At 55.3% G+C, this 14,901-nt stretch overlaps 1 protein-coding gene across 2 annotated transcripts in view; it reads left to right on the top strand.

Annotated features, from left to right (window-relative positions):
• Positions 1-12,008, top strand: part of LINGO1 (leucine rich repeat and Ig domain containing 1) — a 181,887-nt gene extending 169,879 nt beyond the window's left edge. For both annotated transcript variants that reach the window (XM_037131149.2, XM_037131139.2), the window contains one exon: positions 9,287-12,008. In XM_037131149.2, coding sequence (XP_036987044.1) covers positions 9,299-11,143 — 1,845 coding nt within the window. In that variant the 5' untranslated portion in view covers positions 9,287-9,298 and the 3' untranslated portion in view covers positions 11,144-12,008. The remainder of the gene's footprint in view (positions 1-9,286) is intronic.
• The last annotated feature ends 2,893 nt before the right edge of the window (positions 12,009-14,901 follow it).

Raw genomic sequence — 14,901 nt, 5'->3', positions numbered from 1 at the left:
TTTTTTCCCCATTTCAGGGAGTTAATCTCTCTCTGCTACCTCCTCTGCTTCCCTCTGCAGAGAACCTGCTGGCAGCTCCTGGAAGTGTAAAACTTGGCCAGCAGCCTTCCCTTGCCTGGCCCAGAACAGGGCTGCAGGTGCACTCGGGGTCTGGCCATCCCTTCACACGGATGCAGGATGGGAGTATTTCAGAGCTAAGAGGGGGTGCTGAGTTATAGATCCCAGCAAAGGAGTCTTCCTGCAGTGTCCCTGATCCGTGGTTCCTGATTGCATACCTCTCATGACAGCTTCTCACTCACTATTTACCAAGGCAGATCGTCTGTCTTGAGCCTGATTCCTTACGCTGGGCAGAATGGGCCTACCTCGTGACTCTGCCCATAGATCTTGGCTCTGCCCTTTTGGTCTGCACTGGACTCTTTACATCGTCTGCCTTGGGACGCCCCTTAGAGATCTGAAGACGTGCCAGTGCCCGTCCTGGGTGTCCCAGGAACGGGGAGCTGGGTGATGGCATCAGTTGTACCTGAGCAGCACATGGCACCCATATGTGTCTGCCCAGTGGGGTTAATTGCCTCTCGGTACTGAGCTCAGTATACCAGGTTGGAAACATGGGCTTAGGCAGGGGGTTGGCCAAGATTCAGTTGAACAGGGAGGGCTTTGAATAGTCGGTGTCAGGAGAAGGGCATGAGTTTTTGAATAACTCACTGGATCTTGTTTTGTGATGTATTAGGGAGTTGTGTGTAAATTCGTTTCCCTTTTTGAGGCAGAGAGAACCCACACCTTCACCTGTTTCTGTGCAAGCCCCCGCCCTGGGCTGCTATGGGACGTTAGACAGGTCCCCGATGCTCGTGGGCCTCTGACTCCTCACCTGTGTGATGATAGACTTCTCATGCCTCTGAGTCAGGCAAGCCCAGTGACCTTGGGCAGGTGAGCTAACTGCGTGGAGCCTCCGTTTTCTTATCAGTGAAGTGGAGATAATGGTATCTCCCTCCCAGGGCGTGTGGTGAGGATTGGTGGAGTCATCCTACAAAGCACTGAGTGTATATGTTCAACGTAAATGTCTCTTCACTCCCCTCTCCTTGACCTCTCTGCCCCCAGCCAGTGAGGGCGGTGTGAACTCTGCCACTTCCTCTCCTGAATGAGGAATTTAGGGCCCAAGACATAAAAAGTCACTTGCCCATGATCACGCAGCTCAGCAGGTCTTGGACCCCGAAACAGGAAGAGGCGATACATAAGAGTGGTCAGGACTGCCTTGGGTCTGTCTGCCTGAGGCCTAATCCCAGCTCGGCCACTTAACCATTGTGCGATTTGGGAGCGAGTTGTATCACCTCTGTGCCTCAGTTCCCTAATCTGTAAAAAGGAGATAATATACCAGCCTGATGGAATACTCAAATGAGTTCATGTTTGAGTTCATATTATGCTACCTGTGTGACCAAAAGCAAGTTACAGAACTGCTTTGTGTTTACATCTGGTTTTTTTTCCATCTGCAAAGTGGGGGTGATAACAGTTCCTACCTCAGGGGGTTGTGGTGGGAGTGAACAAAACTTTGTATGTGAGGTACTGAGAATGATGTCCGGCACACGAGGGCTTTCCAAAGCCTTCATGCGGATGAGGGCTCTCCCTTCAGCTGTCATGTGGAGAGCTGAATCTCATGTGGATTCTACTGCTCCCTTTGGCTCCCCCTTCCCTGCGTTGAGACTCTGAGGCTGTGACTACCCACTCTCCCAAATTCAAGCCTGTGCTCCGCCCATAGGGTGTTGGCTGTTTCCAGGTAAAGGAGCCCTGAGATCTGGGACAGCTGGGAGAGGGCCCCAGAAGGCCCCAGGAAGGTGTGAGGGGATGAGTGGATATGGGGCAGGTGTTTCTGCGTGGCATCTCCCACAAGGGGCCACCAACCTGGGCAGGGGATGGGGCTGGAGGCCTTCGGGGACACCTTCTTGCTCCTTAGAGCCTGGATTGGTATCTCAGACCCAGAGATAGGAAGGGAACTGTGGAGGTGCAGGACCTGGGTTTTTCCTGAGTTTCCCCAGGTCGCCACGTGGGTGCTTGCCTGCCCCTCTTCCACTCTGGGACAGCTCCAATGCAAGTCGAAGTGCCATTCTGTCACGTGAGCCCAGCACAGACAGCAAGGAAGCTTCCCAGACCAGTGGCCCCTCCTACCTTCCCCAGGCCAGTTCCTAGCTTCCTGGCTGGTCTCTCACCTCAGAACCACCTTGGGATATGCAGAGCCCAGAGTGATTCAGGACTCATTCAAGACTACAGAGCAGGGCAGGGGAGTACTGGCTGGAGCCAAGGCCTGGGACGTGTAAGCCCAGTGCCCTTTGCTCACCCAAAGTGTCCTCCTCTAGGCCTTACCCAGCCCCTGCTTCTCCCCACCAAGCTGACCACTCTTGGAGGGCAGAGCCTATATAGAGAAGCCTTTACACACTAAAATACTTTGACAATTAAAATTCATAACTTATCCTGCAAATGTCCTGGAGCCATGGGCTGGCCAGAAGGCTGCACATCCTGAGATGGCTGTGCTTTGGTGGGGCGAGTGGTGAGGCAGACAGGGGCATTCCTCCCTCAAGTGCAGGGCACCAGGTTGGTGCCCAGGGCCACACAAGGAGCAGCTGCAAAAGCTGGCAGGAAGCGGGCTTCCCAGCAAACAGGCAGGCAGCCCTATGTGCCTGGTCAGCACCCTCCAGACTGGCCCCAGCTAAGAGCCCAGGTGAGCACCCTTGGGAGAAGACTGAGTCTCCAAGTGCACCTAAGAATGGGGCTGGTGGCTCTGGGCCAGGGAAGGTGGGGAGTGTTGGGAGGAATGGCAATAGGCACACCCAACAACACTGGCCTCACTCACATGAGGTTGGCAGGGGCGGCGGGGAATAACTCTTTGCTAGAACCAGGAGCAAGAGGAAAATACAGAATGACACGCGACAAAGGACATGACCTCAGTTTTCTTCCGGGTTAATGGTTCTGTCCCTGTAGAGGGAGCTGGAGGAGGAAGAGAAGGAAGAGCGAGGGCTGGCAAAGGCGAGCAGACCTGTGCATAACATGCCCTCCTTGGGACTGAGCTCCCCCATTAGCAGCTCCCACCCTAGATCAGGCTCAGTCATTCACACCTCGGCAGGGATCAGCTCTAGAAAGCCCTAATGGAGTGTACTGGCCCTCTCAGGATTGGGGTGGGAGAGATTAATAGGAGTCTCTGGATGCTCTCACATGGACCAGACCAATCACCACCACCCCACACACCTCTGCTCTCACTGTTCCCTCTGTCAAAATGCCCTCTTACTTGGCCTGTGGAGGTGTGTTAGAGCTCAGCATGAGCTCCTGCGACACCTGGTCTGTGAGGCCTCTGCGAAGAGCCTCAGCTGGGATCAGAGCTGCTCTGGGAGCTGTCCCAGCAGTTGCTGGATGGGCTGTCTTTGCACTGGGAAGATGGCCTAGGGGTGCTGAGCTGTGTCAGCCTGAGTGAGCATAGAATGGTGTGGGGCTGCTGAAGCTCCAACCAAGGGAGGAAGAGAGAGAGGTAAACACACCAGCAGTGCTGGCAGAGGGAATGTCTTCCTGGGGGGTTGAGAAGAGCTGCATGGGAGACCCATGAGCTGGATTCTGAAGGACAGGTGAGACATCTGCAGGCATCTCACAGTGGGAGAAGGGGCCACTGAGGTCTTTTGAGACAGCCTCACCCCACCCTCCCTCCACCCTACAGCCATGGCTACCTGTGAGCAGATACGCTCTCCACTAACACACTTGATAATTTCATGAAATGGATCCAGTCACTTCGTGCCCTGGAGCCGAAGGCAAAGAAGGGACCCCAGGCAAGCAGACAGGGTAAGTGGTTAGGAATCTGCCTCTGTTCTTTAGTGACCCGGCATGAGTCCCTTCCTCCTCCTGAATAATCAAACCTGCTTTGTGGGGTGTCAGTGAGAACAGGATGTGTTAAGCAGCCAGGGCTTTTGATAGGCAACACAAGCAGGAGGAGCTCAGAACATGGCAGTTGAATCTGCAGGGTGAGCTCTCTCGCTCTGTCTTTCCCAGACGCCCACTGCCCTTCCAGCCCTCAGCCCCAGCTGCCCATCTTTTTCCTCCGCTTTCTCTGCCTTTCACTTCCACTCCTTTTCTCTCCTGCTTGCCCACTGTGTATCTTTCCATTTCTGTCACCTCCCCCCTCTCCTGCTCTCCTGGTAATTTGTTGGTGGCAGAGCTGGGGAGGGCCCTAGGCTGTCTTTCAGGAGCCCCCAGTCCTCCTTTCCAGGCCTGGCACCCCTCTTCATCCATCTTTACTCCCTCCTGCTGCAGACTCGGTCATAGGGTGTCAGGACAAGATGAGATCTCATATACTTGCCTCACTGCCAGGCTGAGAACCCAGAGGCCCTGGAGTCCCCAGGGCCCCAGGGATGGCAGTGGCACCTCCCCGCCAGGGATCTCATGCCCCTGTGTGCTGGAGATCCCTGTGGTCCCTGAGTAACACTGAATGGGGACACCATGAAATATTGATACTAGAAACCTAAAATAACTAAACCTTCTACACTCTGCTGCAGCCAGCCCCAAATTAGGTGAGATTCTCGCATACGGCAGGCACAGGGAAGGGTATGGTGGAAAAACACTGAAAAAACTCAGTGTGTTCAACATACCATTTTCAGATAGTTAGGGAAAGGCTTTTGTCAGGTGCCAGGGTGCTTACTTGCAGCCGTCAAAGGTAGTGCGTTCCCTCAGCCCTGAGGGCCTTACCCTCTGCCGTACCTGCCCTACAGGTCTGGCCTGTGTGTCTGAAAGAGTCACTGCTTCACACCAGGCAGCTCTTGGACCAGGCAACTGGACCAGAAAGAGCAGAGCTCCTCCTAACTTTGTGGCCTAGGCCTAAGGCAAATGAGTTCCCTTTTGGAAGTCTCAGTTATACTCATCCATAAAATGAATAAGAAGTACTTCTTCCGAATGCTGGTATGAGGGTTTCTGAGACTGTGCAAAAAGCCTGTGGGCTGGGTGCGTGGAAGAGACACACCCCTGACCCCAGGAGCTCCCAGATACTGCCGAATGAGATAGAATCACCCTCGACCTTTCTCAGTGATTCTGTAAGTCCACCCACAGGTGATCCCATGCGCCTTCTCTCTGCACCAGTTGCCCTATCACACCCTGAACCCCAGAGGAGACAGCCACAGTGTGAGTGCCCTCAGACAGGTCCTCTCGTCCCAGTGGAACTATAGTCGGAGCCTGAGCCCCCACCCGCCTTAGGCCCCCAACCGCATTTGAGGATGTTGACTTTCTAGTTGGAGAAAGTCTAGTTTCATTGTGGGTTTTCTCAGGGACCCAGGAACCCAGCCTTTCACTACACAGTAGAGGAAAATAGACTAGAGAGGACAGGCAGTTACCCTGGTCACAGTAGAATGGCCCGTATGGGAAGCTGAGCTGGCATATCTGCCCCAGGATATGTGTGAGGGTGCGATGGTGGCAGCACAGGTCTGATGGGGTGACAGGCAGCCCCAGGGCCCTGGGACTGAAAGCACTCAGCCTGCTATGGGTCTGAGCATTATGTCCTAGCACGGCTCTCCTCTGCCAGCCCACCAGCCTGCCTTCCATGTTTATTTCCTGTGTGTTTATTGGTCCAATTTTTAAACTCTTGCCTTTGTGGAAAGCCCTTCAAGGGGCAAGGATCCAAAATAAAACATGATTGAAAGGCATACAACACTTCTCCTTGGCAATCTTAGGAGTAACCTGGAGGATTAATGGTGCCAGGACAGCAGGAGCAGCACATTGCCCACTTAGCAGTTTTGGTGGCCCCTCAGGCATGACCCTGCCAGCATCCCTGGGTGGCAGGGACCTCATAGGCATGCTGTGATGCTGTTGTGTCAGCTTGGGCAGGCACCTTCACCTCTCCAGGCCTCAGTTTCCCCACCTTTCCATGTGAAAGGTGAGGGGAGGCAGTTCAAAGTATGTGCCCTTCTAAAGCTATTCCGGGCCTGCAGAGCACGGCCCTGTGGTCTCACTGCCAGACTGGAGGGTGGCAGCCACACAGGGCAACGCAGACCAACTTTCTCCTACCGACCTGTTTGAATTCCGTGGGACTCTCTTTGCTCAGCTTCCTGCTGGAGTCAGCTCCGTCAGAGGGACTTCAGCTCCTGTAAAATCTCAGGCACACCCTTCCCTTCCAAGCGCATTCACTGGGGTCTGCATGTGCCCCTCCTTGGTCCGAGACTGTACCACACCATTGGTCCTTACACACCTCAACTTCTAGCAGGTGAGATGCACCCATGACTGCCTGACCCACAGTTAAACACCCAGAACAGGTGCGGGGCCGAGAGTTTAGGCTGTGGAGCACAGTCCATCGTGGCTTGTGTCACCAGAAAGGTCTCACCTTCAGTCGTTAGTCAGGATTTTGTGTCATTCTTTTCTGACTGACTTGCCCTCTTTAGTTTTATCTTTTTATCATCTCAGGGCTTAACTTTTCTGTCACTTGGCTTAAGTCATTTTTAGATGTGTGCTACGTGTCAGTTACATAATCTCAATACTGATAAATGTAAGGTGCTTCGGTGTTGTAGGCAAGAGATGGTTTCTGACCGAGTAGGTCAAGGTTGGCTTCATGGAGGAGGCAGCCTTTGGGGTGGAAAGGCACAGAGGCTGCGGGAGCAGGAGGCTGGGAGAGTTCCCCAAACAGAGATGGCTTCAAGGCAGCCATGTGCAGACCTGGCCAGAGTGAGATAGAATCACTTGGCAGAATGGTGGGAGAGGAGGTAGACAGGCAGGTTGAGGCTAGGTGGCAGAGGCTGCAAATACCAGATTCTTGCCTGAGCGAGGGGCTTACCATCATCTCAGGTGGCCTGTGCCCTTGCTAGCCCCCTCTAATTCCTCAGCCCCCTCTCCATCAGCCCCCACCTTACGCACCAACCCAGCTCCTCACTGGGTGCTAAAAGTCCTGTTTTCCTCTGCAGGTCCTCAGCCTCATACCTGCACAGGCTTCAGCCACTGGCCCAGTTACTTATTGTCAGATGTTTGCTTTTCTGGTGGGTCGCTGGAGGGTGTGTGACTACGGAAAATGGCCAGATGGGGCTGGAGTGGGCAAGGATGAACCACAGAAGAATCTGGAGAGGATGAGAGTGGCTGAAGGGGTGGGGCGGACAGAGCCTTTGGGGATGACAAAATCTTGCAGTCACACGGCAGTGACATCCAGGGCCCTTTCTAGTCAATCAGTCACTCAGTCAACTATATAGCAAGGGAGCACCTGTCAGTCCTGAGAAGCCGCTGGAGCACTGGAAAGCATGTGGCTCTGCTGGAGGCAGACAGACCAGAGCGCTGGTCTGAAGCCCTCCCTTGTTTTTTGTTTTAATTTTTATTTATTTATCTTTAGAGGGAAGGAGAGAGGGAGAGAAACATCAATGTATGGTTGCCTCTCATGCGTCCCCTGCTGGGAACTGGCCTGCAACCCAGGCATGTGCCCTGACTGGGAATCGAACCGCACTCCTCTGGTTTGCAGGTCCACGCTCAATCTATTGAGCTACACCAGCCAGTGAAGCCCTCCCTTGTATGGGCTGGGTATTCTTGGGCAGCCACAAGCCCCTCAAGCCCCATTTGCCTTCAGGGTTGAAGTGTGGATGACAAGAACTGTGGCCTTGAAAGTGGAAACTGCAAGGTGTGGAGAGAGGCTGGCAGGGGTGGGAAAAGGGCCTGAGCTGGGACAGAGAGGTGGGCTCTCCCGGCCTGGGCTTCCCCTTCCTGGAGTGAGCCCTCCTCAGGGTCGCAGTGTGGGGTGTATGAACGGGCAGCGGAGCCCCGGGGTACACAGCTGGGAGGGATGGATCTTCTAGACAACAGCAGTGGGAGGGCTGCAGCTCAGCTCCCAGAGGCCATCTCGTCCACCCCCTGGAGTTTGGAGAGGTCCAGACTAGCCCTCCCTGTTCCTTCCTTACCTTGCGGGGCCCATTTTTCAGGTGGTGGAACAGTGGAGGGAAGGAGAAGATGGGAAGACCATGTTAGAACAAGTGTGAGCAAGTGGCCTCTTCTGAACCCAGGCTGAGAGACAGTGATAGGGAGCTAGCTTGCACACCCCCATTCCTTCCACTTGTAGCCTGTGCTCAAGCTGGGCCCTGGCACCATCATCCTTGTCACCACCACCTAAGTCCTGCATGTTCTTCAGGGCCCAGCTGTGATGAACCTCATATCCACAGAGCCACAGTGTGGACCAGCCCCTCCAGGCTGCTCATACCATCCTGGGCTTTGGGGGTCTGACTGCCTCCCTCAGACTAGGAGCTGCACAGAACTTGGCACTAGGATGAAGGTGACTGAAATCCCAAAAGATGGAGCGATGAAGTCTTGAGGGTCTTTGGAGGGGAACATATTTCCTGCTGGGGATCAGAAAAAGCTTCTCAGAGCATGAGGCATTAAATTAGGCCCAGAAGCTGAGGTTGCAAATACGCAGGACAGGGCATTCCAAGAGGAGAGAAGTGCAGGAGCCAAGGCCAGGAGAACTCACCCCCCGAGTCCTGCAGCTGGGAGCCTGGTGGGCCACTGCGGGGACCCAGATGGTGGGGGGAGTTGGAGAGACTCTGTGGGGAGGCATTAGGCCTGGGTCCCAGCTTTCTCAGTGGGAGTGCTCTCCACTGATCTAGGAACTCCACTGGGGAGCAGATTCATGAACACTGACACGTACTGCTAGGTTTGCTGATCACACAGAATTTGGGCTGTGGTGTCTGCCCCTGGGGCATCTCGGGCTACAGGCTGTGAGGTGGGTCCCCGGCAGCTTCAGAAGCCCTTGCCCACAGACTAGGGGCCAGTCATGCTCTGCTGCAGACTGTTCCCAGAGGCCTCAGCCTTGAGCCCCTTTGGTTTCTCTGTGAGCCCCAAGGACAACTCAGCAAGCCTGGCTTTAATTTCTGGTGAGCACTGGGGGAAGTAGTGGCTCAGGATGCAGAGAGTGAGGAGGGCAGTGCCTGGTGCATGCCTGGAGTCACACACCTATAAAACATAAAAGGTAAAGGAGGTGGGTGCAGCCTTTGGGGCCAATCCAGGCTCCTCTGGAACCCCCTTGATTCCAGAGATGCTGGGAAGACCCTTCACGAAGGCCCTGGGCAGGGTAAGTGGCAGTGAGGAAGCAGCATAGGGTGGCAGGAGTTTCCCTCCTCCCCCAGGTGTCTGGACCTCACTGTGGGGTCCCAGGTAGGTGTCACATGCCACTCTAGCCTCTCGCCTCTCTATCTGAGTCAGGGACATTCTGATGGGGTAGGATGGTGGTGGGGTACAGAGGACTCAGGGTGGAGTCCAGCCAGATATCCTCTAACTGCTCCTTCTGTCCTGTGCTTGCTCCGGGCTGTAGGTAAGCAAGAGGATGCTGACAGGAGGCGAGAGGAGCATGCCCAGCCCCCTCCTGGCCTGCTGGCAGCCCATCCTCCTGCTGGTGCTGGGCTCAGTGCTGTCGGGCTCGGCCACAGGCTGCCCACCCCGCTGTGAGTGCTCCGCCCAGGACCGTGCGGTGCTCTGCCACCGCAAGCGCTTTGTGGCTGTGCCCGAGGGCATCCCCACGGAGACCCGTCTGCTGGACCTGGGCAAGAACCGCATCAAAATGCTCAATCAGGACGAGTTCGCCAGCTTCCCGCACCTGGAGGAGCTGGAGCTCAATGAAAACATCGTGAGCACTGTGGAGCCTGGCGCCTTCAACAATCTCTTCAACCTCCGAACACTGGGGCTCCGCAGCAACCGTCTGAAGCTCATCCCCCTGGGCGTCTTCACTGGCCTCAGTAACTTGACCAAGCTGGACATCAGCGAGAATAAGATCGTCATCCTGTTGGACTACATGTTCCAGGACCTGTACAACCTCAAGGCGCTGGAGGTCGGCGACAATGACCTTGTTTATATATCCCACCGCGCCTTCAGTGGCCTCAACAGCCTAGAGCAGCTGACACTGGAGAAATGCAACCTGACTTCCATCCCCACCGAGGCACTGTCCCACCTGCACAGTCTCATTGTCCTGAGGCTTCGGCACCTCAACATCAATGCCATCCGGGACTATTCCTTTAAGAGGTTGTACCGGCTCAAGGTCTTGGAGATCTCCCACTGGCCGTACTTGGACACCATGACACCCAACTGCCTCTATGGTCTCAATCTGACATCCCTGTCCATCACGCACTGTAATCTGACTGCTGTGCCCTACCTGGCTGTGCGCCACCTGGTCTATCTCCGCTTCCTCAACCTCTCCTACAATCCCATCAGCAACATCGAGGGCTCCATGTTGCATGAGCTGCTACGGCTGCAGGAGATCCAGCTGGTGGGTGGGCAGCTGGCTGTGGTGGAGCCCTATGCCTTTCGTGGCCTCAACCACCTGCGTGTGCTCAATGTCTCTGGCAACCAGCTGACTACACTTGAGGAATCCGCCTTCCACTCAGTGGGCAACCTAGAGACGCTCATCCTGGACTCTAACCCGCTGGCCTGTGACTGCCGTCTCCTGTGGGTGTTCCGGCGCCGCTGGCGGCTCAACTTCAACCGGCAGCAGCCCACGTGTGCCACGCCTGAATTCGTCCAGGGCAAGGAGTTCAAGGATTTCCCTGATGTGCTCCTGCCCAACTACTTCACCTGCCGTCGTGCCCGCATCCGGGACCGCAAGGCCCAACAGGTGTTTGTGGATGAGGGCCACACAGTGCAGTTTGTGTGTCGGGCAGATGGTGACCCGCCACCCACCATCCTCTGGCTATCGCCTCGCAAGCACCTGGTCTCCGCCAAGAGCAATGGGCGGCTCACAGTCTTCCCCGATGGCACGCTGGAGGTGCGCTACGCCCAGGTGCAGGACAACGGCACATACTTGTGCATTGCAGCCAACGCGGGTGGCAACGACTCCATGCCCGCTCATCTGCATGTGCGCAGCTACTCGCCCGACTGGCCCCATCAGCCCAACAAGACCTTCGCCTTTATCTCCAACCAGCCCGGCGAGGGAGAGGCCAATAGCACCCGAGCCACCGTGCCTTTCCCCTTCGACATCAAGACCCTCATTATCGCCACCACCATGGGCTTCATCTCCTTCCTGGGCGTCGTGCTCTTCTGCCTGGTGCTGCTATTCCTCTGGAGCCGGGGCAAGGGCAACACGAAACACAACATCGAAATTGAGTACGTGCCGCGCAAGTCAGATGTGGGCATCAGCTCCACCGACGCACCCCGAAAGTTCAACATGAAGATGATATGAGCGCGGGGCAGGGCTTCCTCCCTAGCCCTGTGCCACCCCTCCCTGGCCCCCACTCCTGCCCTGGGCTGCCCCGCTGGCCCGCACTGCCTCCCCTCTCTCCACCAGGACCTCGGAAGACCGGGCCTGGGGAACCCGATGCACAGGGGCACACCCGGACATACTAGAGTTGGAAACTGACGGACCAACGTGCAGAAGTCAGTAATTCAATTTAAAAAGTTACAAACTTCCTCTGTAACTTGGGTTTCAATAATTATGGATTTTTATGAAAACTTGAAATAATAAAAGAGAAAAAAACTATTTCTATAGCTAGTCGGAATGCAAACTTTTAACATCTTGATTGCTCTAGGGCCCTCTTCCAACTCAGTTTCTAGTTTTTATCCTCCTCCTTTTCCTCCTTTCTCTTCTCTTCCCCTGTGGGGAGGGATAACTCAGGAAAATAGGAAAGGAGGTTTCAGCCTCACCCACCTGCCCACCCTGCCAGGGCGGCCTCCTGTAGGGGCAGGCAGAGTGGCAGGTGTGGGCTCACCTCCCATTTGGCTGTTTGCTGGGAGCAGGTGGAGGGGACAGGGCTGCCAGATGGGGGCAGGGCTGTCTGCTGAGCCGCCAGGGTTCAGAGGCCCGGTCGGGTGTGGCTGATACTCTGGACAGGAACTGGGGTCCTCCTGGAGGACAGCATAGTCAGCCGGGAAAGCCAGGGGCAGGGACAAGGCCTAACTTCTAGTCCCAGCTGTGCCGCTGACTTGCTGCACAGCCACAGACAGGTCACTGACCCTCAGTCTCCACATCTGTACAAATGGAAGCATTATTCCCTGCCCTGCCTACCTCACAGGGCTGTTGTGAGGAATTGATGAGATGTATGTGAAACATTTTGTAACCTGTAAAGTGCTGTGCACACATGTGGGTGACTGTTCTCATTATGGTCATTATTATGTCACGGCGGGGGACGGGCCTCGTGGAGGGATCTCCATGGAGTCAGGTTGAGGGCAGGCTGGGGGAGAGCCTGCTCAGGGACTTCCAGAAGCTCCTGCCAGGGCAGCGGCCAAAGGCATTGGCCGGATTAACTAGGCTTTAGACCCACAGGGGTGTCCTAAGGCCCATGATCATTGTGACTTCAACCACCTCTGTTCTGGGGTCCCCCCAGGCAGAATACCCTTGTAGCTTTGGCTTGGACCTATCCAGGGATTAGGAGCATCAACACTTTCCACAGGCATTTATTGAGTGCCTGCTGTATGCCACTTCTGGGCATGTGGAGTGCCAGTCTTTGGGGAGGGGGAAGCCGTTCTGGCTGACCTTGGGGCTGCCCAGACCCAGGTCAGCACCCGAACTTGTGCCATTTTCACCAGGCCGTGCTCCGAGCCCGCTCCGGGCTGTGAAGGGCCCTGAATTGAGATCCACCTGCACGTAAGGTGACTGGGAAGGGCAGACGTGGCCCCGCCCATTCACACGAAACCTCAACGCTCCAACCTCAGCTCTGGAAAGGAATGCCCTGGCTGGGGGAGAAACATATGGGGGTCTCCAACCTCGGGTCCCCAACCTCTGATCTGCGGACGGGTACTGGTCTGGGTCTCCTACCAAACAGCAGAAGGTGAGCTGGAATGTAATGCGCTTGAGTCATCCTGAAACCATCCTCCCCACCCCGGTCTGTGGAAAAATTGTCTTCCATGAAATCAGTCCCTGGTGCCAAAAAGGTTGGGGACTGCTGCCCTGGATGACAGAAGTGCCAAGAGCCAGGCAGGTCACTTTGTTACCTGATCATACATCTCTGAGGTTCCAGGTCTGGTCTGAGTGACTTCCTTTTCTAACACTTACTAGCCGTTTGGGATTATTGTCTAACATCTCAGACCTCGATCTTCCCATCTGTGACAAAGATGGTCTCTTGTACTATGGGTTGTTAGGAGATTAAACAAGGGAGCACAGGCACATTTGTTGATTGGTGGAATGCCTTGCATTCAGGAAACCTTCCTCCAGTGGTGAAGATGAGGATTGCTGTTGAGTCCAACCCTGGTACAGATGCAAAGACTGAGGACCAAGAGGCTACTGCTTATTCAAACAGCTCCTGAGCAACAGGACCAGGGCCTGGGAGTTCCAGACTCCCACAGCCACAGACTTCTAGGCCTGGCTTGGGGCTTCTCAGAGCCAGGCCTGGGGAACCCCAGCTGGCAGGAGACCACTTTGGGGAGCACAGGGACAGGAAGAGGATTCCTTGGGCATAGGGGTAGTTTGTATCTAATGAGGGCAGTGGGGTACAAGACCCAACAGGCCTGTCCACCTCTGGAGAGACCAGAGAACAGTCTTTGCATTGCCCAGCCCTGGGAACCCTGGACAGCACTGTCCCCTACAGGAGGCATCCGTAGTTTTCTCCTTAACACTCTGGGATACCTGGGTCCCTGGAGCTTCACAGGACTCTAGTAAGAACAGGGGATTTGGGGGGCCAATTTATTCCTGCCTACTGAGAGGTAACTGGACCCCTCAGGACACTCTGGGACAAAGAATTGTGAGGTCGTTTTCAGAAATGAGGGAGAGCTAGTTTGGGGGGACATAAGTGCCTAGGGTGAGGCTCTGGGTTGGCCCAAGCAGCAGAGCCTGGGCTGGGAGCTAGGTGACCTGGGTTTCAGTACTATCTTTTCCTAGCTGGAGGACTTGCATCCACAGAAGAGGGTAATGAAAACTGCTCAGAGTCCTGCCAGTTATATAAGGGGGAACAGGCTGGAGAGGCTGACTCCTCCTTGGCCTGACAGCCTCTGGAGGGGAGAGAGGAGGAGCAGATGCCATCCCACCCCTGCTCCGGCTCTGGCGCACACAGCTGGGAGTCTGAACCCAGAGGTGATTGGGCAGGGAGGGCAAGGCCTTCCTGGGCCCCCCACATTCCACACGGTCCCAGTGGCCCCCTCAGACCCTGTGGGGTTGTGCAGTTGGCATGTCCTGCCACCCCAAGCTCTTTAGGGATCTGCTGCTCTGCCCACCTTTCAGCCTGGGTCCAACTTATTGAGGGAAAGGCAAGATTCCAGAGGCAGCTTCCAGGCCCATTATTCCACGAGACAGCATGCCTCCTCTTTGAAGAAAAGGTGATAAGGGGTGATGAGGCTGGACAAGCAAGTGGATCCAGCGAGGATGGCACCCAGCAGAGTATTAGAGGTAGCAGCAAGCACCAGCATGCCCCCGGTTTACCCCCTCAAAAGTGAGAATCTGAGGCTCATAGAGGGGAGGTAACCTGCTTAGCGTCACACAGCAGAGTGGTGAATAGGGCATGGGCTTGGAGTCAGGCAAACCTCAGTTCAAATCCCACCTCAGGTGTGGCACCTGTTTGGTGTGCAATAATGACCATGGCTATCCGCATACCATTATTATGGGAAAGCAAGGGAATGGTGGTTGATCTCAGGAACTGGCAGGGTTAGGGACTATATGGGGGGTACAGGGGGTGGAACGGGTTTGGGTTAGAAACCAAACGAGGTCATGCCCTTTATTTCACCACTAAAAGCCTTGGGGCTGAGGGGAAGATGGGAAATGACTAGGCCATCACTCCTGTCTGCTCAGGACAGAGAGGTGGCCATGCCCTGGGGCCCTGGAGGACCAAGCCACAGCCTGTGTGTATTTGTGGGGGGATGGAGGTCTGAGAGAGCAAGAGAGAAAGGGTGAGAGGGGCAGTGCAGACCCCTGTCTGGTGTTAGGAGTCCCGGGACCTGGAGCCTTTTAAGGCTCATGACGTACAAGGAATGGGGCAGCACAGACCAGCTGGAGTTCAGTGATTTATTGGAGCC

This window comes from Artibeus jamaicensis, unplaced genomic scaffold, assembly GCF_021234435.1.
Source record: "Artibeus jamaicensis isolate MK-2021 breed Jamaican fruit bat unplaced genomic scaffold, CSHL_Jam_final scaffold_286, whole genome shotgun sequence".
Classification (NCBI taxonomy): Eukaryota; Metazoa; Chordata; class Mammalia; order Chiroptera; family Phyllostomidae; genus Artibeus; species Artibeus jamaicensis.
This window is presented reverse-complemented; position numbering and strand designations above follow the sequence as displayed.